At 33.6% G+C, this 25,753-nt stretch overlaps 1 protein-coding gene across 2 annotated transcripts; it reads right to left on the bottom strand.

Annotated features, from left to right (window-relative positions):
• Positions 1–3,646: 3,646 nt before the first annotated feature.
• LOC114734498 (titin homolog) lies at positions 3,647–9,715 on the bottom strand. Of its 2 annotated transcripts, none has more exons than XM_028922119.1 (3): positions 9,431–9,715; positions 7,695–7,846; positions 3,647–7,574 (listed from the first exon to the last, which is right to left on the bottom strand). In XM_028922119.1, the coding sequence occupies exons 1-3, from the start codon at positions 9,481–9,483 to the stop codon at positions 4,030–4,032; spliced, it is 3,750 nt and encodes a 1,249-aa protein (XP_028777952.1). In that variant the 5' UTR covers positions 9,484–9,715; the 3' UTR covers positions 3,647–4,029. The 2 variants fall into 2 exon arrangements, with proteins under 2 accessions (XP_028777952.1, XP_028777951.1); XM_028922118.1 differs by having other exon boundaries at positions 7,695–7,857; positions 9,431–9,714.
• Positions 9,716–25,753: the final 16,038 nt, after the last annotated feature.

Here is a 25,753-nt window from a genome sequence, read left to right as displayed (position 1 = left end):
ATAAAAAATACTTGTGATGCAACAGTTTACCCATTTCGTTTCCTAAAGTTCGAAAAAGAACAATATGATGCATCGATGCCTGGTGATGAGGATAACTGTAAGCAATGCGGGATTTTTACAAAATAGGAAAACGTAATACGCATATTTATAAATAGGTCAATAAGCAGTAATAAGTATAAGAGATAATATTAAGGTCTGATATTTAGAATTATATAACCTATGAAAATAATTAATACTATGATTTGAATGTTTAATAGTAAGGTCAACTAACTCATACATTCAGAATCATTACTCATGTGCTGGTAAAAAGTGCGATATTTTTTTAAAAATATTCTTTTAAACATTCAAATCAGAGTATTAATTATTTTCATAGGTTATATACATCGGACAAGAATCTAACTACAAGGATAACTTGGAAAAAAAATTACCTTCAATTAAGCCTTATATTAAGCAGTTACAATTGTCTAGAATGTCTAATTTAAACTTGAAAAATCTGTAATATGTATTGGGGCATTAAAAATTATTGGAAAATTATTTTTTTAAGAAAAAAAGATAAGGTACATCCAACACTCCGAAGTATTTTCTTAAATGCATCTAGCACCCTGAAGTATTTTGTGGTGCATCTAGACCCCGAAGTATTTTTTAGGTGCATCCAACACCATGAAGTAATTTTTTTTTTTTTACCTTGATGCTAAGTGCACCGGAAAAAATATTTTAGGAGATGCACCATGAAACAACCTTCCTAAATAAACAGATAAACCTATTTTTTTATAGTAACTTTAATAAATAACTTTTTATAACCAAACCATGTTAAATACAAACTCAAATTATATCACAATCATCTACACTAACTAATTATATAATATTGTTATCCGTGATAGAAAAGAGCAGCACCCAATCATACATCCTATCACGGATAAAAGAACTTTTCTTAACTCATTTAAATACAAACTATATAAGAAAGGATCAATCTTATCTAATATAGTTATAAAACAACATATAATATAGATCATAAATCAAAATATTAAAAATTAAATCTTAATTCATACTTTATAATAAATTCATAAATAAATCACATGCGAATATGCGATCCTAGGCTTCTAGCCACCTATTAGCACACATACCACAATAGTATACTCAAAAGACATAAGAAATAATAATGCATGAATCAATTAAAACCAATTTATCCTAAGGTGGCAATATACAGGATACAACATAGCTCATAAACCAAGGAGACGCTACAAATTGCTAATGTAGCTTTACTCCTCCTGAGCCTTCCCTGACGTCCCTCCTTTAAAGCTTTCACCTGAAAAATGTTAAACAATAGGGATGAGACAACGTCTCAATAACTAAATCCCTACCTATCACACACACTAGCATGGGCTAGCGAGATGTCAGGTGGGATACACAGAGTTAATAATAGTCAATAGACACTTATCTAACAGTTGAACTCACAATAACCATATATATCAAATATATCTGCCAATCTCAAGCAACTGATGATTTCAAAAGAGATAACATACTTTTCATTTATTTAAAAGATATAAACATTAATGAAGATACCATGTCATATGAAACCCATGAAACCAAATTCATCCTTATATCCTCCTTATTTCCGCCGACTGGACCCATGGGCTAAGTTCTTTTCATTTGACTGGCTACTCTGACAAGCTCACCACTCGAGTGATATGGACCGGCCAAAGACCACAGAGCACTCGGTGGACCATGGGTCCCCCCTCGAAGAACTAGTGGGGTGTCGCAGTCCCTCGAAGAACTAGTGGGACAGTAATAGTAGCCAACCATAGAGCTCCATATGGAGGCCGATACCATGTGGTAAGTATATACATCTCAATAACTCCAATCATCTTCTGTCCCCGCCCAAACTAGATGCACAGGGTTCAAAATAACACATTTATATGCATAACCAACCGAATTCCAGAATAACACCTTATAGTCATAATCATTAATTTCTAATAATACAAACGATTTCAATCCTTTTCAAAACAGTAACCCACAAGACAGTTCATACAAAACATAATATATGTATACGAAATTGGTTATAAAATCACTCACCAACCTCATACCAATACATGTAACAGATAGAAATTTAGTTACCTAGTCTCCTAGCTAACAATCAAGCACAAACGAGGCCCATACTCGAAAATGCCACAATAGGATTTATATCTAATAACTTGTAACTTGGAGATCAAAATGATGATCCAACCGTTGAAATTAACGATTTGGATGTCCCAAATGGGCTGACCAAATTTCAGTCCGATCCAACGGTTAATAAACTCAAAACTAATACTTTTCTGAGACTACCTTAGATATGCGCGAATATTATTTACTCACTACAAGCTCCACTCACTATCTCATATATATAGGCTCCTCAAACTCCTTCACTCTAAAGATTAGTCGATGTGGGACTTCTATACCATGGTATAATTTTCTAGAATACCATCCCCCCACACACACACAATCACACACAAAAACATTATTAAAATAATAATAATAATTTTCCTATATCTAACCTTTTTTTTTATTAACTTAATACAAAAATATATTTATTTATAAATTTAATTAAATACTAGATAAAAATAAGGATGTTACATACCAAAAAATATTTCAAAATGCTAGACGCACTTAAAAAAATATTTTAGGGTACTAGATGTATCATAATATTTTAAAATATTGAATGTACTTAAAAGAATACTTCGGGATGTTGAGTAAGCACTACAGCGGGTTGGATTGAAATTTTTCATGAAAAAAGGCGGCCCAACCCAGCTCACCCACCTAGCCCACAATGTATTCATGGACGTACACATTCCCCAATTTATATTTTATCATCAAACATCAATGAAATCGCCCCATCCCGCATTGCATTATTTGGATTATTTCAAACACACTGAACATTTGTATAATAATAATACCACCAATAAACAATGATTAATTCAGCTAGTAAAAAGTCGACTCATAACTTATAAGATCATGAATTCAAATCCCACTACCAACATAAGAATATTGTTAGTGAGTAATCTGTAAATATCTTTATAAGTACTTTCTGAGTTTAAAAACATATTCTAACCCTAGTAAACTCCAAAAACTCAACTCACTTCAACTTTTTTGTACAACAACAAGAATAATACCACCTTCAGTCTTTAGTATAAGATCAACTCAACAAACTTGGATAAATTAAGAAAAGTGGTTAACTTAGTTATTTGTTAAAAATGTGTTGATTTTTCTAAAATACTCTTTTAAATCATTTAGACCGAAACTATCATTTGAAGTTAATGTATGTAATCAATAGGATTAATTTGGATAAATAAGGAAATAAAACAGATTGTAATCTTATATTTAGTATCAAATTCAACTCTTTACTAACTTTTATATTAAATACTGGAGCTAGTAATTATTATACTAAGGGAAGAAAACCACACGCGGATGCACAGCCGCGGAATTATGGATACGGACAATGGATTCGATTGCGCCAGACAGCGGCCTTCAAAATCCATGTATTTGTCCCTTATTAAAACTTTTACAAGGGAGCAAAAGTGACAACGGTTCATATAGCAGTGAAACAATCCCATGTTCATTCATTCCCCTGCACATATATTTTCCAGAAAAACAATTTTCTCCAGGTCAAGTCTAAACAATTTCAGAATTTCCATAGTCATGATCAGGTCAATGTAGCATGTCAAAAAGATAATAACAGAATACAAACCAAAGTGATAATTTTGCAATTCAAGTCGTCTGTGTCAAACTAAATTTTGAAAACAATTAGAAACACGCAGCAAGAGACCATCATATCCCTTCACGTTGAAAGCCACATCTATAATTATTTCATGAATGGTTGTATATTTTCTATGATCTTGATAAACACAGTGAACTCTACATGGATTTTATTGAAGGAGCAACCTCTAGTACAACTCCTAGTTTCTCCTTCAAAACAATTCTCACAAATCAATTTCTACCATAGAAGTTAACACCCAAAACAAGAACTTCCAACCCAGATGTTGGAGTGCTTCGTTCTTACGCGGACGTTAGGGAATTCAGCTTCTTTTCATACAACTTGGCCCGTCGAAGAGCATCTAAGGCCTCAGCTTGTTTTCCTGACCGCTTCAAATTTACAGCCTTCACTTTTTCTGCTTTGATTCTTTCTTCTAGCTGAATTCTCTCTTCATTGACGTTTTCGGTCCTAGCAACATCGGACTTATTAGTCTCTTGTTTTTCTGGACCTTTTGATACAGCACTAACATCTTCAAGTCCAACTGCCTTCAGAGCAGATAACAGTTGAGGATCAAGAAAATCCTCAACAGTCACATCGTGTACAGCATCTGACAAACTGGAAGATTTACCAGAATCATGACCTCCCAGCTCCTCCAACTGGATTTCAAGTGCCTTTGCCTTTTCGAACTCAGCTTCTGCTTCCTCCATCCGGCCTTCTCTCCTTAACTTTAGGGCTTGACGTTTGTGCCCCAAAGACTCCTGCTGCAACTTGAAACGATCTCGACTAGACAATGGTTTAACAGCAACATTTGATGGATCTTTTTTCTGTTCAATATTAGATACATTGGAGGACATGTTGAAAGCAGCTTTTGGCTGCATATTGTTATTGGAGGGCATGTTGGAAGCAGCTTTTGGCTGCATATTGTTCTCCAAGCTCTTTTCCAACAGTTTTGCCTGACGGAGTTCCTCCCGAGCTTCTGCTAGTTTCCCCTCTCTTTTCAAAGCAACTGCCTTCTTTTTATGAGCCAAAATTTCTTGATGATAGGAAACATTATTCTTAGTAGCATGATCCTGATCAGCAGCTGCCTCACTTGTGCTTGGCTTTTCATGTTCGGCAGCAAATTCTTCTCTTTTATCAATTGCAACATTGCTTTTGGATCCCTCTTCTTGATTACGAGATGAGGAGTCCAGACAAATAGGAGGGGCTGCTTGAGCCACATTAGCTGACCCAATCATAGATTCTTCTCTTCGTTTTTGGGCAAATATTTCAGAATGGCTCCCACTATCGCCAGTGAATAAACCTGATGAACTCATGGACTGTATAGCTGAAGCATTATGACCAATGGTTTCATTCGAGGGACTGGCCTCTCTAGATAATGGACCAAGCACTGATGAAGGTGAGTCAGTATCAACTTCCATTGCAGCTCCTGGACTCCCACGCTTTCCATACAAGTCAATTGATGCAGGTAAACCAGGTTTTTCAATATTCGAAGCATTAAGGGGAAATTCCTTGTTCTGGTTCCCTATATCTTCCATCTGGACTTCCAAATGCTTTGCCATCCTCAAAACTTCCTCAGCCTCTTCCACTTCTCCTTGACGTTTAAGAGCAAGAGCCTTCCTTTTCAGTGCTAAGAGTTCTTTTTGAATCCCTCTCTTACTCCCTGAAGCTTCACTAGAAATGCTAGAAGAAGAATCAAGTGCAGAACTACTGGCAGCATTCTTAACTGGCTCTTCCTTTGTGGATCCTGCTTCAGACTCTTCATCCTTCCACCCGAGAGTGTTAAGCATTGAATTCAGCCCTGGGTCATGCATATCCTCCTCTGTAACTGCTTCAAGACTCCCTTCATCAACTGCACTTGCAACTGGATGATTGAAGACTTTGTCTTTGCTAAGAGCCTCCACTTGCAGTTCTTTATTTGGAGCTTCAATTTCAGCTAACTTGCTTTCTTGTTCTTTCGCCATTTTCAGCACTTCCTCAGCCTCCTCCACCTTCCCTTCACGCCTGAGAGCAAGAGCCTTTCTTTTTAAGCCCAAGAGTTCCCTCTGAATTTCAAATTTACTTCTTTTTGGTGCTCCTGCCAACATATTTGTAGAATGCTGGCTTAGAGAAACATCATTGATCAGCACAGATTGATCACCATCTTTCTTTGAAGGCTTTGTTGAAGACTTTGGAGGCTCATCATCATCATCATTCCAACCCAAGTCCCTAAGGATCGAAAGATATGTTGGATCAGACAAATCACGGTCTGTCACTTGTTCCTCTCCTCCTTCCCCAAGTGGCAGATCTTTATGAATATCAGGAAGCTTGTGCACCGAATGCGGAACATTACCACCAATTTTTGACTGAGTTCCGTTAAGATTTTGAGCTTTATCCATCTTCTCCAGCTGATGCTCAAGTGCTGCGCCCTTTCTCAATTCTTCCTCTGCCTCATTCAGTTTCCCTTCCCTTCTCAATGCAAGAGCCTTCTTCTTTAAATTCAAAAGCTCTTTCTGAATCGTTAATCGACTTTTTGGGGCCTCAGTAATGTTCATGAAATTAGCATTTCCCTCAACCACTTCAATAAATTCAGATCCTTTACCAGCAATTTGGGAACTAACACCTTTACTGGCAGCAGTGGATTTTTGTGTCATAGTATTGTTCTCTTGAGACCCAGAACTGTCAAGCTCCCTTTCTAATAACTTTGCCTTTCTCAAATATGTCATTGCTTCTTCAGTATTACCTTCCCTCTTTTGTTTAAGAGCCTCTCTTTTTAAAGATTGAATTTCGCTAAGCAATGCCTCCGCATCAAGGGGATGAGAATCAGGTGTTATATTTTCAGAATTATTAGAATCTTCAGTCCATCCGAATGATTTCAAAGCAACAGCTATTTCAGGGTCCAACATATCATCATCAGTCACTTCAAAATTGCTATCAACATTATCAGACATTCTCAAAAGGTTATCAAAATCAAAGTTATGATCATGGTCATGGAAATTTAAAGACCCTTCCTCATCATTGTCCATGCCACGAATTAGTGCTGATAGCTCATCATCAGAATCTTCAGCTTCTCCCAGCAATTCCTGTTCTTCCAGTTGCTTTTCTAAAACTTTAGCTCTCTTTAATTCTTCCTTGGCCTCTGCAAGCTTCCCCTCTCGCTTCAATGCAAGAGCCTTTTTCTTAAGAGCAACAACCTGGGTCTTGTCAATTCTACTGCCCTTTTCTTCACTGTTCTTCGGATGGATATCTCCAATAATAGATGATAGTTCACCGTCCAAACTCAAGTTTGCTGACTTCCTATCTTCATCCCGAAGATCCAAATCAGACCACCCAAGCTCTCTAAGTTCAGCAGTAAGATCATGCTTCTCTTTATGCATATGAGGAAGTGAGTTAGTTTTTTTCCCATGTTCTAAAGAAATATCTCTGTTAAACGCATCAGACATGTTAACTGAGGATGTATTTTTCTTTCGAATCTTTCTTAAATGAAGTTCCAAGGCATCAGCCTGCCTTTCAAGCTCCTTACCTCTCTTAAAAGCCCTAAGGGCCTCCTCAGATTTTTTATCTCCTTTCAGAATTTTATATTTCTTCTTTTCCTCCAAAGCTTTTTGGCGCAAATCATCAGGACTGGTGGATCCCAGATCAACCCCCAAATGATTGACGTCATCATTTGAGATAGTTTTTTGTATGCCACCTACATCCTGATTAGCATGTCCCATGGTACTTGAAGAGGATGCACTGCCAACAGATCTCTGACTGTGAGAAATTGCGCTATTGGTTGAATGACTTCCTGATGAAAAAGATTGTTCTCCATCATGGCCAAGAATCTGCTTCAAAACTTCATCTTCACATCTAGGTGCTGATTTTGAACCCCCTTGAAAAAAATAGGAGAGAGAATTCAAAAGGATGAAATAATGAAGTTATAAAAAAGAAGTTATCTGATCCTTTAATGTTAAAAAGGCCCAATTTAAAAATCATGAAAAATAGGAACTACCTCTGCCAGCTCTGCGTCCCTGTCGCATCTCAAATCGTGCTGCCTCTTCTAGCTTCTTACAAGGTTCACAAATACGGACAGGTGAATCACCTTGTCCACGTAAGACCATTCTTTGCTGGGTACAACTGTTGCAAAACAATCCTCCACACCGTCTACAGTGATGCTAAAAAGATTTAAATAAAAAGAAGAAAATTAAATTCAATATATTAACAAGAAATTAGTCACTGCTATAACACCTAAATTGGCTTTCCTTTGCAACATCCTTTAAAAGCACTCAATGGACAAACAAAGAAGATCAACAGCCAGTGTTTCAATAAAATAATGAAATCGGAAAGCATACTATTATAAATACTGATTCCATGGAACTTCAGATCGTAGTCATAATTTGATTAAACTCCAGGAACTTTAGGCATGCTCCTGTATTTTTGTTTCCAATTTCACTAAAACATTGACTTGGTTCTTTATGGAATAAGAAAGTTTAATAGGCAACACCAAGCATGAAAGCTCAACAGCACAGTTGCATCTGGAAAACTGCCAAAACGACAGAAAATAGAAAAGGCAGTAAGTTTAAAGGCTTCCTAGACTTTCAACACTCTAGCTATCTCCTCTCAGCTTTCACAAGAATTTTGCCCATCCATTCCCATACCATAACAGAATTACACTCAAGCCCATTCCAGAAACTTCACATGTTTCCTGCCCACACCTAACCAAAAACCCCAAATTAGTTACATATTTCCTTCCTCAAACTGTTCCTTTACAATACCTCCCTGGATCCTCAAGAATCAACCTTGTGTATCCGGGTGGCCATCATAATTTAAAAAGGTAAGAGGAAGGTATCTTGAAGACCCAATAAGATATCTTATCATAGGAAAAATTAAAGAGTGAAATGCACCACGATATGAAATCAAAACTCTAAACTTCACACACACACACACACACAACTGATTCTCTCTGAGAATACATTAGTCAATAAGAAGTGAAATCTAACACTTCTTGTGCAAAGCAAGCAGTAATTACAGAGGCATTAGACATGGCCTGAAAGAGAGTAGAGAATTTGTACATTGTATGTCTATAGACAGATAAGAACTCTTGAAGTCCAAAAACAATCAGTTAGCAGATAGCCAGATTCAAGTCAGCATAAAAATACTTCGTCATTATATACAAGCCTCCCTTATTGCTATATCGATTACATCAAGTTGACTAATCTATTCAAGAAAATCAACTTGAGCACCATTCCCTTAGGTAACAAAACTAATTAGCGACAACATTCCTCATGCCTGTCTTATAATCAAGTATAGACTTATCCGGGACCATATAAAAAATAAAAAGAAAAAAAGAAAGATTTCGGATTCTGAAATATCCGCTATATCGACAACTTGAACTCTGAAGAATAATATTGAAGCTAGCCAGCATAACAGGATATTAGAGCCGTATCAACGATAACTCTGCCGAAACTTTCTTTTATAAGTAACTGAGCCCTTGAAGTAAACTGGATTAATAGTCTCCTTCAAATGGCATCGCGAAACCGATGTCCCACATAAACCGTCACACCCCTAAGGAAACAAAAACCATGGGTTTCCTCTCTAATTGACAAATGTTTCTAAATCAATCCAAGAAGAAAGACATAAACTGAGAAAACAACCGGATCGTGGGTAACTCGAAAGAGAACCATAACCAATTTAATTTATAAATATATGAAAAAAAATCTAGTGATCATGAAATTGTAAGAAGGAAACCTTGCGATTGATGAAGGTAAACTGAGATGAGCAACCCTGACAGTTTGAGGCATCCACCACCCAAGTACTCCCGCGCAGTGATGGCTTTGGCGGCAACCCGATCTTCTCTAACATCTTGAAGTTATTCTTTCCAAACACCAAATATTCAGAATCAACGAAGCGATCGAGGAAATTCTATTGCCCGGATCGGTTTGCTTTTTAGTTTCGCCCGCTGAACTTATTCAATCAATAAATCGATAGTATGATTCACCTTTGCCCCATCTCCTGCGCAGCGACAGTCAAAAACTCAGAAAGAAAACGAGAAAAAAGGCAACAATGGGTTGATAAACGAGTCAACAAGTCCGATTCGGGCACGCCAACTCGATCTTCACACGCACCCGATATCGCATCGGATAAACAACTAATAACGCAAAACATTTTTTATTTAGGGAGTGGTCGATGAAACCAAACCATGGTTTGAAAAAGTGATTTTGGAGAATAGATTCTGTAAAAAATAAATTTTGTAAAAAAGTGATTCTGAGAAGTGAGAGTGTTTGGGTAGTTGTTATCAGAAGCACTTTTTATATATACAAATTACTAAAAAAAAGACATAAGTTAATATAATAATTACAGAAAAAATAGATTTTATGATATATTTTAATTTGAAGGAATAAAATTGTTGATAATATATTTTTTACCAACATAATTAATAATACATAAGATAATATAATTAATAAATAATTAATGTGTATATATATTTATAAAATATAAGATTAAATATGTTTATCAAAAAATATGTTTATAAAAAAAATAACAAGATACATATCATATAAGCTCTCACACTCTCCCTTTTTTCTCCAAAAGCAAAAAATTTTTGCTTTTTCCAAAACCATGGTTTTGGTTTTTAGAGGGGGTGTTTGGGTGATTGACACCCCAAACCATGGTTTGGGGTGTCACCCAATAATATATTTTTGTTAAATCAAATTACAATAAATAAATTTTAAAATATGAATAATATTTATATAAAAGGTGGTGTTTATTAGTATTTATCTAGGTTTTTTTTTTGGCCAAATAGTATTTATCTAGTTAACTTCTAATTTCATCCCCTATGGCCAATACACAGTAATAAAAATGATAATGATTTTTTATATTATCTCCGGTCCTTAATATAAAACTTTGTTTAAATTTTATTTTAGTCCTAAATATAAGACCCTAATCTATTTTATCTCTCGTATTTATGTATTTTTTCTAAAATAATCCTTCTAACAATAGTAGTTATAGTTAATACACTTAATTAATAAGAATATTTTAGGAAAGATAACACATATTTATTATAAATAACTAACTTAATTTTTTTCCTTAATCTCCTCAAATTAATCAACTAGTTCTTATAGTTAGGACCAGAGATAGTAATAAATAAGGACTATAATCGTTTAGTACCATTGAATAATCCCAAGTTTGAAGTTGCAATTTGGTTCTAATGTTTTACCCATAGACACACATATCAGACTTAGGTGTGTTAATTCAAATAGTAAATTGATTTATATATAATACTAACAATATCATATTCAAATATGTCTTTTAATAAATTCATAAATATGTTGAAAATTCAGCAAAGAGTACTTATGCGATGAATATGATCTTCCACCATCAGGTTAGAATTTATTTTTTATTATAGGGACTTCTTTATGTATTTCTCCATCCATCTCTATCTCATTTATGATTATTAAAAGAAGGTCAGACTGCGGAAATAGCCCTTAATACTTGATAACAATAGTAAGTGCTTTTGGGAACTATATAAGGTCACGTTTGTTATCATGATTGAAATAACTTATAAACACGTTTCATGTAAATTGAGATAAAATTCCTTTCACATATTTATCTCGTATTCCGTAAATTACGATTAAAAAATTACTTATAAGATATTCCAAATGGGCCCTAAATCTAAACCTTCTTCTTGCCTTCATTTTTCTACATATTCTCTTCTGTACCTCAGAGTTTTGATTTTGCCTTATGTTTTAGTGTGGTGAGAATATCATGAATTCGTGGGGGTTAAACCCATTAGTTGATATGGCTGGGTTGATTCATCTCTGGCCTTTGTTGTTTGACTTTGCCTTATATTCCGTTTCTATTAGAGACCAGTTCGATCTCTTGCCCCCTTGGCTCCTCACTTAGATCATTTCCTCTCCAGTTCCTCATGACCAATTCAATAATCTTCCCTTTGTGCTTCTTTTGTCTTGATTAGATCCTATTTTTCTCTGCCAGTCCCCTTCGCACCAAAATCCCAGCACAGAAGTAGAGATCAACTTTAGGGTTAGATTCAGAGCAATGATTAATGGGCTCTGTCACCAATTTTGGCTGTGGATTTTCCAAAGCCGCAAAACTTGCATCCAGGAAACAAATTGATACTATCTCCAATCTTAACATAAAAACTACTCCCCTAGTTCCTAATATAAAAGTTTTTTTGTAGTGTAAATTATACTATAAAAGAGGTCTTATATTTAGAACAGAAAGAATAGTTAATTGATTTGAATAGATTAATTGAATTAGTTAAGTTAGTTATTTGTAATAAATAAGTGTTATCTTTTCTAAAATATCTTTACTAATCATATGTATTAATTAGAATTACTATTTAATAAAACGTTTAATATGTGCAACTACTACAGGAACTATTTTAGAAAAATAGATAAATATATATGAAAAACAAAATAAATTTAGATCTTATATTTAAAATTAAATTATATATTAAACTAGTTTTTATATTAAATATCATAGGTATAGTGCTAACTCTTTGGTGTGTTTCGTCTGCACTCATTCTTTTTTCTGGAAAAGTCCGGCTCTTAGTGGTGTAAGTATGCAATAATCATTATTCTTTATGGGTACATGTTTATTGCTTGAGTATACTGTTGTTTGAAATGTTGAATGATTACAGGGTTAAGGTACATCTAATGTCTCAAAATATTTTTTTAAGTGCATCAAACATCTTAAAGTATTTTGCAGTGCATTCAGCACTTTAAAATATCTTTTTGAGGTGCGTCCAGCACCGTGAAAAATTTTTGGTACATCCAACACCTCAAAGTATTTTTTTTAGATCTGTTCAACACCCAAAAATATTTTCTAGTGCTGGAAGCACTAAGGCAAAAAAAATATTTCAAAGTATTAGATGCACCTAAAAAATATTTTGAAATACTGGATATATTATAAAATACTTTGAAGTACTGGATGCACGTGAAAAAATACTTCAAAGTACTGTACGCACTTAAAAAATATTTCTAGATGCTGAATGTATCACAAAATATTTTGGAGTGTTGGATGTAGATAAAAAAATATTTTAAGGCGCTATACGCATCTGAAAAATATTTCAGGGTGTTGGATGTACCATAAAATATTTTAGAGTGTTGGATGCACCTGAACGTAGCATAACCCATTATTATATTTGTGTTTGATTTGGATGTAAAGGATTATTCCTTGGCGTAATAAAAAGGGGTAGAGCATGGCGTTCCTTGCCTAACAAAGGGTTTACTAATGAGATTACGAAATCTTGCGCATCATATTCAAGCATATACAAGACATTACATATTGTAACTGAAGTTCATCTCATACATATCAAATAACTATATTACACTCTTAATTACTAACTTCTTTATCCTTGCTTCTGCTTTGAACTAGCACTTGTGGATTTAGATGATGGAAGGGATTAGATTCTGGGAGAAGAAATCCCAGTAGTAATAGAAAAAACCTTCTTCAAACATGAATTGCTCCAATAAAATCACAGGCAAAAGCAAACACATCTCATATACCGTATCAAGATAAACCCGGGAAAAAAAAAGAAGAAGAAGAAAGGCACGGCCTTCTTTTATCTCAGAATAATGAAAGAAATGAAACATGTTTTATGTAAATTGAGATAAAATTCCTTTCACATATTTATCTCGTATTCCGTAATTATGATTAAAAAACTACTTATAAGATATTCCAAACAGGCCCTAAATCTAAGCCTTCTAATTGCCTTCATTTTTCTACATATTCTCTTCCGTACCTCAGTTTTGATTTTGCCTTATGTTTTAGTGTGGTCTCATTATGAATTCGTGGGGATTAAACCCATTAGTTGATATGGCTGGGTTGATTCACCTCTGGCCTTTGTTGTTTGACTTTGCCTTATATTCCGTTTCTATTAGAGACCAGTTCGATCTCTTGCCCCCTTGGTTCCTCACTTAGACTCCAGTTCCTCATGACCAATTCAATAATCTTCCCTTTGTGCTTCTTTTGTCTTGATTAGATCGTATTTTTCTCTGCCAGTCCCCTTCGCACCAAAATCCCAGCACAGAAGTAGAGATCAACTTTAGGGTTAGATTCAGAGCAATGATTAATGGGCTCTGTCACCAATTTTGGCTGTGGATTTTCCAAAGCCGCAAAACTTGCATCCTGGAAACAAATTGATACTATCTCCAATCTTAGCATAAAAACTACTCCCCTAGTTCCTAATATAAAAGTTTTTTTGTAGTGTAAATTATACTATAAAAGAGGTCTTATATTTAGAACAGAAAGAATAGTTAATTGATTTGAATAGATTAATTGAATTAGTTAAGTTAGTTATTTGTAATAAATAAGTGTTATCTTTTCTAAAATATCTTTACTAATCATGTGTATTAATTAGAATTACTATTTAATAAAACGTTTAATATGTGCAACTACTACAGGAACTATTTTAGAAAAATAGATAAATATATATGAAAAACAAAATAATTTAGATCTTATATTTAAAATTAAATTATATATTAAACTAGTTTTTATATTAAATATCATAGGTATAGTGCTAACTCTTTGGTGTGTTTCGTCTGCACTCATTCTTTTTTCTGGAAAAGTCCGGCTCTTAGTGGTGTAAGTATGCAATAATCATTATTCTTTATGGGTACATGTTTATTGCTTCAGTATACTGTTGTTTGAAATGTTGAATGATTACAGGGTTAAGGTACATCCAATGTCTCAAAATATTTTTTTAAGTGCATCAAACATCTTAAAGTATTTTGCAGTGCATTCAGCACTTTGAAATATCTTTTTGAGGTGCGTCCAGCACCGTGAAAAATTTTTGGTACATTCAACACCTCAAAGTATTTTTTTTAGATCTGTTCAACACCCAAAAATATTTTCTAGTGCTGGAAGCACTAAGGCAAAAAAAATATTTCAAAGTATTAGATGCACCTAAAAAATATTTTGGAATACTATATATTATAAAAAATACTTTGAAGTACTGGATGCACGTGAAAAAAACTTCAAAGTACTGTACGCACTTAAAAAATATTTCTAGATGCTGAATGTATCACAAAATATTTTGGAGTGTTGGATGTAGATAAAAAATATTTTTAAGACGCTATACGCACCTGAAAAATATTTCAGGGTGTTAGATGTACCATAAAATATTTTAGAGTGTTGGATGCACTTGAACGTAGCTTAACCCATTATTATATTTTGTGATTTGATTTGGATGTAAAGGATTATTCCTTGGCGTAATAGTCAGGGGTAGAGCATGGCGTTCCTTGCCTAACAAAGGGTTTACTAATGAGATTACGAAATCTTTGCGCATCATATTTCAAGCATATACAAGACATTACATATTGTCACTGAAGTTCCTTCTCATACATATCAAATAACTATATTACACTCTTAATTACTAACTTCTTTATCGTTGCTTCTGCTTGAACTAGCACTTTGTGGATGTTAGAAGCGGAAGGGATTAGATTTTGGGGAGAAATCCCAGTAGTAATAGAAAACCTTCTTCAAACATGAATTGCTCCAATAATAATCACAAGCAAAGCAAACACATCTCATATACCGTACCAAGATAAACCAAAAAAAAAAAAAAAGGCATGGCCTTCTTTTATGGGAGAATTACAATAAAGTCCCAAGCAAGGAAAACATCTGAAAAAACAGGTCTCAAAGGTTGTCATTCTTTATTATCGACTTATCATTATAGGCTGTTGAGATTGTCATTGGAAGATTTTGGTAATTATTTATTCTCTTTGTAGGATTTGATTGTAATTCTCCTTTCTTTTATCTCAGCTCGAGGTGCTTTCACTGAAAAAAATGAAAGAAATGACATTGAAAAAAAATCAAAGGGTGATACAATTAGAGCATGAGTAAGTCCAAATAGGAGAATGTGGGAGGCAAGGCCGTCTCGTTGAGACAACATCGTGCGAGTTCTAGGCATGTGTTGGGTTGCACTAGGGCAAATCTCATCGGAGGTACCTTGGGCAAGGTCCAATCTCCAATCATAACACAATATATGCTTTATAATATTTAGTAGATTATTTATAAATTTTCGGCCATATTTAATTGAGTATTCATTCAAGTGGCAAGTTTGATTTTAAGGTTGAAAAATAGAAGTTAATAGTTTAAATTAAGGATAATATGGAAATGTTATAATAATGTTCAAAGAAATCAAAATTTCTCTTATTCATTTTAAACTCATTTTTTAGTCTATATGATCTAATTAAGGGCTTGTTTAGAATGAATTATAAGTAACTAATTTTTAATTATGATTTACGGAATATGAGGTAAGTATGTGAAAGAAGTTTTGTCTCAATTTACATGAAATGTGCTTATAAATAATTTCAAACGTAATGACAAACGAGGCCTAAAAAGACTTAGTTGGCCGAAAAATTCAAAATTATTTATAAATAAGACAAGAATAGGTATTAATTATTCTCTCAAATAAAAATTAAAGGAGCTATTGTCACCGGAAAAAAAAAATAAAAGAGTTATTTTTTATTTATTTAGACGGTAAGCATAAAGCCTGATTAATTACTGGGATTAAACCCAAGACCAAGTGTCACCAAGGACACATCTTGTGCCACTAGACCAAATGATCTTTGATAGACGTAAGAGCTAATTAAGAGATTTATTTTAGTTATAAATATAAAACTTTAATCTATGTTGTCTTTTAAATTTGGAGTTTTTTTTTCCAAATGTAGATAGTTTTCAATGCAAACATTGAGAGGGAAAATTTTAGTTTCATGTAGTTTAACTAATTTTCATAACATATTTATATAAATTACTTCTCAAACTCTTATAATTTAAAGTAGAGGAGATAACTACTACTTTTGATCCTTAATAGAAGATCTAGTTGAATAGTTTGGAGAGATTAAAAAAATTAGTTAAATTAATTATTTGTAATAAATAGATATTATCTTTTCCAGAATATTTTCGCTAATAATGTGTATTAGTTAAAATTACTATTTGATAAAACATTTAACGTGTGTAATTACTACAAAAACTACTTTTAAAAAAATAAATAAATGTAAAAAAATAGATTAAGAATTTTATCTTTAAAACCAAATTAAAAATTAAATAGGTTTTTATTTTAAACACCGGAGATAGTATTATTAATAGAACATCTTTTATCTGGTCAAAAAAAAAAAAATAGAACATCTTTTATGTTTGGGATTGTTTAAAGTTGAGAATGAAAGGAAGGGTGCCGGTCCGAGCAGGTTGGAAAAGGAGCAGCAGAAAATGGCGGCATGAGTAACGGAGAAAAGGTAATTAATTAATTAAGCTAAGCCGATCAGTTGATTTGCTGGGCTCTGTGTTCCCACTCCTTACCTTTCACATTTCCTCTTCTTTTTGTTTTCCAACGCCGGTCTAGGAGGAGAGTTTAATTAATAAATAAATAAATTAATCAGTCATATAAAATAAATCTTTCTAGGCAGAATGATATAGTTATGCCTTAAAATCTCAATTTAATGACTTTTAAGTTGCTTATAATATTATCTGAAAAATAACCTGCAAATATTTTTTTTAACCAGCAGTAACTTACAAATATTGATCAGAAAATTTCAGTTACAAAAATAAAAGTTACACTTGAAATTGAAAATTAAAATACTTGATTTGAAATTGAGACTCCAAAATTAAAGCAAGTTCTATATCCTTTCAAAAGTCTTAACTCTTAATATTCACTGCACATTATTACTCCTCCGGTCCTTAATATAGAACTTAATTTTTGAGTTAGTTTTGGTCCTAAATATAAGACTCATCCCTCATATTTATCAATTTTTTTGAAATTACTCCTATGGATACTCCCTCTCAATCATAATTAAATAGAAGAGGGAGAGGGGGTATTAAGAAAGATGATTATGATGTTTTAGGAAAAATGTATCACTTTTCTTATAATTAGTTAACTTACCTAACTTTCTTAATCTAATCAAATTAGTTAAATGAATCTTATATTAAGGATCGGAGGAGTATAAAAGGTAGTCTTGATGTAGCTAATGAAATTGAACCCACTAATTATCACCCACTAAAGTGAACTCCCTGCTATTAAGTCATATTAATGCCTTTGGCTAAGTTTTAGGTATTAAAAAGAGAAGTCGATGACCAAAAAAAAAGGGAAGGAAAGATATTAAAAAAAAGTCCTCTCATACGATAAAAAAATAGATTAGATAGGCATAAACTCTGAAAATGAGTGGTTTAACTTTAACAAAAGACATAATTAAGACATATGATGCTTTAAAGTTTCAGTTGACATAATTAGTTTAGCTTTTGAAAGATAAAATTGATGACAGGAATAGTACACCAAAAGAGCCGGCGATGTAAATGATGATATTAAAATCTTAAATATTAACAAAATATTAATAAAAACATATTAAGTTTAATTGTTTTAAATAAATAATAATTGTTGTAAAAATCATATGAGACTTTAGGGTTAGAGCAATGAAAAATATTTTATAAAATTAAGGGATCAAATTCAACCTTACAAGATCAAATATGTACTTTATCTTATTTTTATTAATTTATTTTTATGTATTATCTTCAATATAAAATCTAATTTATAGTGAAATTTGCACTATAAAGTAAAATTTATATTTAGGATCGGAGGTAGTAGTATTATTTTAGAAAGCTTGTTGTTCATATGTAAAATTATACTCTTATTATTTTTAATAATATTTATCATTTGATTATTCAGTTTCTTTGAGTGTGTGTGAATTTTATTTGTTTTATGACTTTTTAAAATTAGTTATTTTGAGCAAATATTTTTTTGGGATTGGACAATTTACATATGAGAGGTTAATATTCAAAAACATACCTCTTCTGTTGCCATAATTTTTCTTGGCTGTGAAAAAATGCAAACATTTATACGGTCTATTCATTCATACCTTATAAAATTAGCATTTGTTTTGCTTTTCCTATTTAAGATCAATGCTGCCCTGAGTTACTGAAGTTGCACGAACCTTTTCAATATCCTTCAGCTACATCAATATCATTACATGAAAAAAAAAAAAAATTTGCTCAATGATCTATTCATTCATCCAAATTTGAATGATATCTTACAAAAAATATTCATTTACTGCGTCAATTTTTTTAACCACTTTTTTTTAAAAACTAATATTATACTCATCCGGTCCTAAATATAAGGTCCTTATACACACTAGTATAAGGATCTTATATTTAGGATTGGAGGAGTATTGACTCTTCATTTTTTATTTTATAAAAATTGATTCTTGTATTTAAAAAAAAAATCTTATTTTCCAAAAGAAAAACAAAATTGCCAATCTCATGGTAGTTTCACCGGGATTCTCTCTTTAGAAACTATCACGCCTATTTCGTTGACCAACGCAAAACGCACCTTTCTAGTTTCATCATTTACCTCCTGCTCCGTTCGTAATTGATGACCCCTTTTCATGTCTCCTTTCACTTTCCTCTCCTGGTTCGGTCATTCACGACTTGCAGACCTTCTTCGAAGCTCCAAAGCCTTCTTTTTTAACTTTTCTTCCGGGTTCTGATCCTATTTTCATGCTTCTTTAGCATCAGTCGTGGTGCTGTGAGCAATGGCAGCTTGCTGCTGTGACCTCGAAGTTGACGTCAACGGCGAAGCAACTTTCATGGTGAACAAGGTGATTCTTATTTTTTCTTGTACTTCGTCGTTTCTTCAGAAGAATGCTTTGTGGGTGTTTGTTCTTTGTTCCGAGTCAATGAAATAGTTCATTTTCTCACTTAGTTGCAACTTTGATTCCGGAAATTGACCGTCGTTGCTTTTCCTTCTTTCTAACTTGATGACTCCACAGAGTTCGTTAGCCTTAGTTCCTTTTCGTCAAGGTCTTCTTGCAGAACAATTCTTAGGCGCATTCATTGCATCTGAATTTCTGAAATAGGTGTAACGTCTAGAAAATCAATGAAAATTCATCGGAGTTAGTATTTTGGAAAGTGAGATCTGTTGATACACCCATTTTGATGAATTTGTTTTTCCTAGTTGCACTTATTTCTAAGGTGAGGAGAGTGTAATATTGCTTCTTTCTTTATATGGGTTTTATTGCTAATTCCAATATCCCAAGATGTGCTTGATGTTCCCCTGTTATGATGCATGCTATTCTCATATCTGCCATGGAAGTAAGCTATCTGCTACATTTTTCTTTCACATTCTGAAGCTCTTCTTGATTTCTTTGTTACAGGAACTCTTTTTTTTCCCTTTTTTTTTTTTTTTTTTGGGTTGAGTGCTTTTTCTGGCCATCTAACCGTCATATGAAACCACTTTGCAGAATGTTCTTTCTTCCTTCTCCAGTAAATGTAGCAACTTATTGGTAATTTCATGGGTAAAAATGAAGTCCTTAAAGTTATCTTCAATGACTTTCCAGGAGGAGCACATGGTTTTGAGCTCATTGCAAATTTTGTTACAGTAGCACCAAAATGGTGATTACACCTTCCAACATAGTCCTGCTCTATTGTGCGGCTCACTTCATGGAGATGCAGGGTGATTGTCCTTCTGGAACACCAAATGTCATATCCCAAATTGAAAAATTCGCAAGTCATAAACACTGTAGGTTCATTTTTCGGACTTTGCAAGTGCCTGGTAAAATATGTCTTTCATGTTTGAGGGTTTCATTGATATTATATGTGTGTGTGTGTGTGTGTGTATATATATAATGTTTACAGGTTCACGCGGGACTAACTGAAAAGGAAAAGATGAGTATCTGCTGTGCACTGAATCACGAGAAGCTGTCAGCTGAACTTTTGAGGAATCTCACCAGAAACTTGGTATTTCCTGCAGAAGCAAAACCCAGAAGTCATGCTCATACACAAAGCAGAATAAAACACTTACTCCAAGAGAATGATCATCTGAAATACTTTCTTGATTCAGTGTTTCGTAAAAGCTTAAAGAACACAGATGCCAAAGAAAATTCTGAAAACAGAACTGCAGGTGATGGAGAGCTGAAACCTAAGGAGGATTTGCAAGTATTGCAGAGTGTGATGAAGTCTGGATCTCAGATCATGAACAATGCTAGATTCTTACCAAAACTCTGTTCAAGATGATTGGTTTGAAATTTGACACCGAGGTTTTTGTCCCCTTATTTTTTGTTTTCGGAATACAAGATCACTGTCAAAGCCATGCAAGAGAAATCAAAATTAGATCAGGTTGGGAAGCCAGAAAGAAAAAAAGGAAAAAAAAAAAAAAAACTACATCCTAGAGGTGGGTCATTGAGAATCGTAACATCCAAGTTCTTGTGATACGCTTGTTGAGCAAGCCAGTTCGCACAATTATTTGATTCTGTGAAGACATAATTAAGACTGGTGATCCAATCCTGCATGATAGAACTTTGTATAACCAAGAGGTTTGTTGTTTTTGTGCAGTGTGGTTTTCCTTGAATTTAGTTCCCGAGTGATGCTGTAAGTAAAGTGAAGAGAGAGACAGTGATGAAGAGATGAACTTCCTTTTTATGGAGCCCCTGTTGTTAGAAGTGGGACCCATCATATACTATCTTCTTTCTTCACCTAGAATCATTTGAGGATCCAACGATGGTCTTTCTCAGTGATCAAATTTCTAGTATCAGAGAGTTGAGGTTGATAGCGAATTTATATGTGTATGTAAAGTTATGCCGGTCATGTATAGACATTATGAAAGATTCCAAGTGTAGTTTGACATTTGAAGAAGGAAATTGCCAATGAGATTCAAAGATAATATATAAACCACTAGTTCTTTATTATAATATTCAAAGATCACAGTTTCCAGTTCACTTTTAACAGCACAGGTGACCGCTTCCTCCATTGGCAATGCTTCTGCCATGAGAATGGATGTAGCTTTGCGTTTCTTCACTAAACCAGCAAGCAACCAACCATTAGAGTCTAATCACAAAACCGATAGCAGCATCACCGGAGTCCTCTACAAAAGCACAATCTATTTCCTGCTAACTTTCTTTATTTCTTTTAACTATTATTTTTTCCAAAAAATAATTTTTTATTTAAAACGAATTAATTAAAAATAGGAAAAATTCGTCATTAGACTAAGATGATGACTTGCATAAGAAAAAATAAGTTGCATGAAGGGAAGATAATTTGAACAAAATATTATTTGAACACAAGAAACTACTTTGCATATAGAGAAGATGACTTGCACACAACAAAAATTTAGGAGTATAAAAAAAAGTTGAGTTACACATCACATAAAGAAAGATGATTATGCAATAAGAAAGATAAATTGCACGTAAAAAAATTAAATTGCATGAAATGAAAATTGAGTTACACAAAGTACTCAGAGAATACTCCTTCCGTTCCTTATTATAAGAGACAAATAACCAAATTCGTTGATAAAAAAACAATTAAAATTAGTTGAGGACAATTAATATGTAAAAAGTATAATGTTTTTTTCCAACAATGCCTCCATTAATAAGGAGAGAGAGTATGAGAGAAAACAATTAAATTATTAAAAGAAAGAGAAGTGGGAGGAAGAGAGAGTATGAGTTGGAGACAAAATAAATAGGGGTAAAATAGGAAATCAATACAAAAAAATAGAAACAACTTTTAAGTGTTTCTTATATATGGAAACATGTTATAAGCATCAAATGTCTCTTATAATAAGAAACGGAAGAAGTATTTGCCAGTTAAATTTAACAAGAGATTTATCCTCAATTTTTCTTTAAAAATATTAAATCTGGATTGGAGATATGATAAGCACCCAGACGAGGTCACCAGAAGGTTGATTTGACTGGGTTGAGTGTGGACGCTTCCCGGGTTCTCCCATGATTTTAACTAGACGCTGCGTTTTGTTATGCGGAGTACCCAAACCAGAGCGGATGCAGAACGGCGGGAGAAAGCCAAACCAAACCTTTTCTTCGTGATAAGTTTACTGCCAAAACTGGGAGAGTATACGAAAAACAGCAATTTAAGAACAAATATGATTCCCTGCGAAAAGAGTGGCAGACATGGGATAGGCTGCTTCGCGAGACAGGATTGGGATGGGATACTGAAAGGAATACTGTCAGTGCAACTGATGATTGGTGGGAGAGGAAAATAAGGGTAATTATTAAACCTTTTGATCTTACATTTTCTCTGCCTGTTAATGTTTTGTGCATATTTACTGTTTTTTGAATATTTTATGATATTATTGATGTATAATGTGCAGGAAGTTCCAAACTACGAAAAATTTAGAGAAAGAGAACTTCAATTTAGGGATCAATTAACTCAACTGTTTGGGAGTGTGGCTGCAACTGGACCACAAGCATGGGCACCTTCTTCCATGACACTTCCAAGTGAAGGAACACCGAATGAAGATTTGGAAGAAGGGTCTGGAGATAGTGATGAAATTTTAGGCGCACCAACTGGTATAAGTGGGGAATTTAACACAGTGAACTTCAATGATAATAGTGGAGGTAGTGGAGGCAACACTGAATTGAGGCAGGATACCAGTGGTGGGGGTACAAGCAGAGGTAGGAGTCGACCTAGTAGCTCACTGGGGGTCAGAAGGAAGAGTGAAGTCAAGAAGAAACGCACATCTCCCTCTATGAAAATAGCGGATGCAATTAGCAAGATTGCTGAAACAAATATTTCTGAGGCCGAGCATGGAAATGAGGTCATTTCACGAGCAGAAGCTAGAAGGTTGGAAGAAGAAGCGCGTGCTTATGAGATTTCAATTAGAGGAGTCCTGTCTCACCTGAAAACAATTCCTGAAGTTGTCAGTGATCCTGATTTCTTTAGACGGTGCACACAACTCCTTATGGAACGGTCGGATGCACGAGAAATGTATGCAGCTCTGAAGGATCAGAAGGAACAACTTCTACCCATTTTAGAGCATTTTACTAGGGATTTATGACTTGTTTATTATATTAGACAGTTCCATATGTGTATGTTTTATGTGACCAGTGGATTGTTATATGAATCAGACAACTCTGTAACTTTTATAAATGTTTCGTAATTTCTACGTAGGAATTCTAAACTTTATGTGTATGTGCACAGGATAAAACGAATATGGATGATGAAATTAAACATGTGGAAGAGCATGCTAAGGGACGGAAAAAAAGGGTTAACAAAGTTGCAGCATTGGTTGGTGCATACGCTACTTTGAACTTGTGTAAGGAGCCTCGGCATACAAGTGCTTATACAGGCTGCATATGGGTAAGGGATGTTTTAGATGGCAACTCCAGTCGTTGTTATAACATGTTTAGGATGGAACGGGATGTGTTCTTAAGTCTGGTGGAACAATTGCAACAACATGGTCTAAAAGAAACTAAAAATATAGGGATACATGAATCAGTTGCAATGTTTTTACATACCGTTGGGCATGCACTTAGTAGCAGAATGCAGCAAGAAAGATTTCAACATTCAGGGGAGACAATTAGCAGACATTTTCATAATGTCCTAATGGCATGCTGTAGACTTGCCATGTCTAATATCAAACCAAAAGATCCAACATTCCGCCATGTTCATACAAAAATTCGGTTTGGTAAATACTGGCCTTTTTTTAGACATGCTATTGGAGCAATTGATGGCACACATGTTTCCTGCGTTGTCAGTGCAACAGATCAAACTAAATTTATCTCTAGGAAAGGAACAGTGTCACAAAATGTCATGGCGGTTTGTGATTGGGACATGTGTTTTACTTTTGTCTTGGCCGGATGGGAAGGTAGCGCACATGATGCTCGGATATTTGATCATGCCCTCACAACTCCTTCAATGAACTTTCCCCATCCACCTGAAGGTATTTTTTTATTTCCTATATTTTTTTTATATTTAGCTTAACAATAGAAACATAATTTACAATAATTTCATTTTTTATATAGGAAAATATTATTTGGTGGATGCTGGATACCCAACACCGAATGGATATCTCGGCCCATATAGACGGGAGCGTTACCATTTGCCTGATTTTCAAAGGACATCTGGGTTTGAAAATGACAATGAGATCTTTAATTATTTCCATTCAAGTTTAAGGAGTACAATTGAAAGAACTTTCGGAGTTTGGAAAAAAAAGTCGCAATCTTACAAAACATGCCATCTTATGATTTTGAAACACAAGTTAAAATCGTTTGTGCAACGATGGCTATACATAATTTTATTAGAACGACATCTATTACTGATCCTGGATTCGTTCAGTTGGAAGAAGAAGGTACTTATGCAGAAGATGATGATGATGGGGTTAGATTTTCACGTATACATTCATCAATTCAATCTTCATCTTACATGGCTCAGGTTCGTGACAGCATAAGAGACGAACTTGTTAATTCAATACGAGGATAGTAGTCATGTCTTATTTATTTCCTTTTATCATAGATTGTAATATGTAGTTAAAAACAAAACCTATTACAAATGCTTTGTATCGATGCATCATCTTAATGATTACGACACTTCTTTATTTATATTTCTCTTATTAATATTATGCCTTATATTCTCAAGCTAATTATTACTTACTTGAATAATTAATAAATTATTTTAAGACGTGTTTATTCTATTTTATCAAACAATATCATCCCATTTTATGTTTATAATCTTCATGAAAAATACATGACTTTCTGTTTGCAACAAAATAATTCATCTTCTCTAAAAATATTTTTCACTCTTATATTTTATGAATATATATGTGTGGTGACAATTAATTAATTAATTGTATTAAACATCAGAGGTTATTATACATGTAGTATGTTATTACAAAAAGTAGTTATGAAAAAATGTTATGGGATTTCACGTTTACAATCTTTAAACAAAATTAATATTTTTCTATTCTAAAAAAATCATTTTTCTATAAACATATTTAATATTATGTTTTATAAATATATGTACACATATTAATTATGTATTAATTATATTATCTTATATATTATTAATTATGTTAGTAAAAATTATTTCATTAACAATTTTATTTCTTCAAATCAAAATAAATCATAAAATATATCCCTTATATAATTATCATATTAACTTATACCCTTTTTGGTCATTTCCACATGTAAAAAGCACTTCTGGTAATAACTATCCAAACACTCTCACTTCTCAGAATCACTTTTTCTCAGAATCTATTCTCCAGAATCACTTTTCCAAACCACGTTTTGAAGTCATCAACACGCCCCTAATCTGCCTTTTCCCCTCTCACCG

This window comes from Neltuma alba, unplaced genomic scaffold (assembly GCF_004799145.2).
Source record: "Neltuma alba isolate B1F8T4 unplaced genomic scaffold, ASM479914v2 tig00013107_pilon, whole genome shotgun sequence".
Taxonomy (NCBI): Eukaryota; Viridiplantae; Streptophyta; class Magnoliopsida; order Fabales; family Fabaceae; genus Neltuma; species Neltuma alba.
Note: the sequence above shows the minus strand (reverse complement) of the source record. Positions and strands in the feature narration are given on the sequence as shown.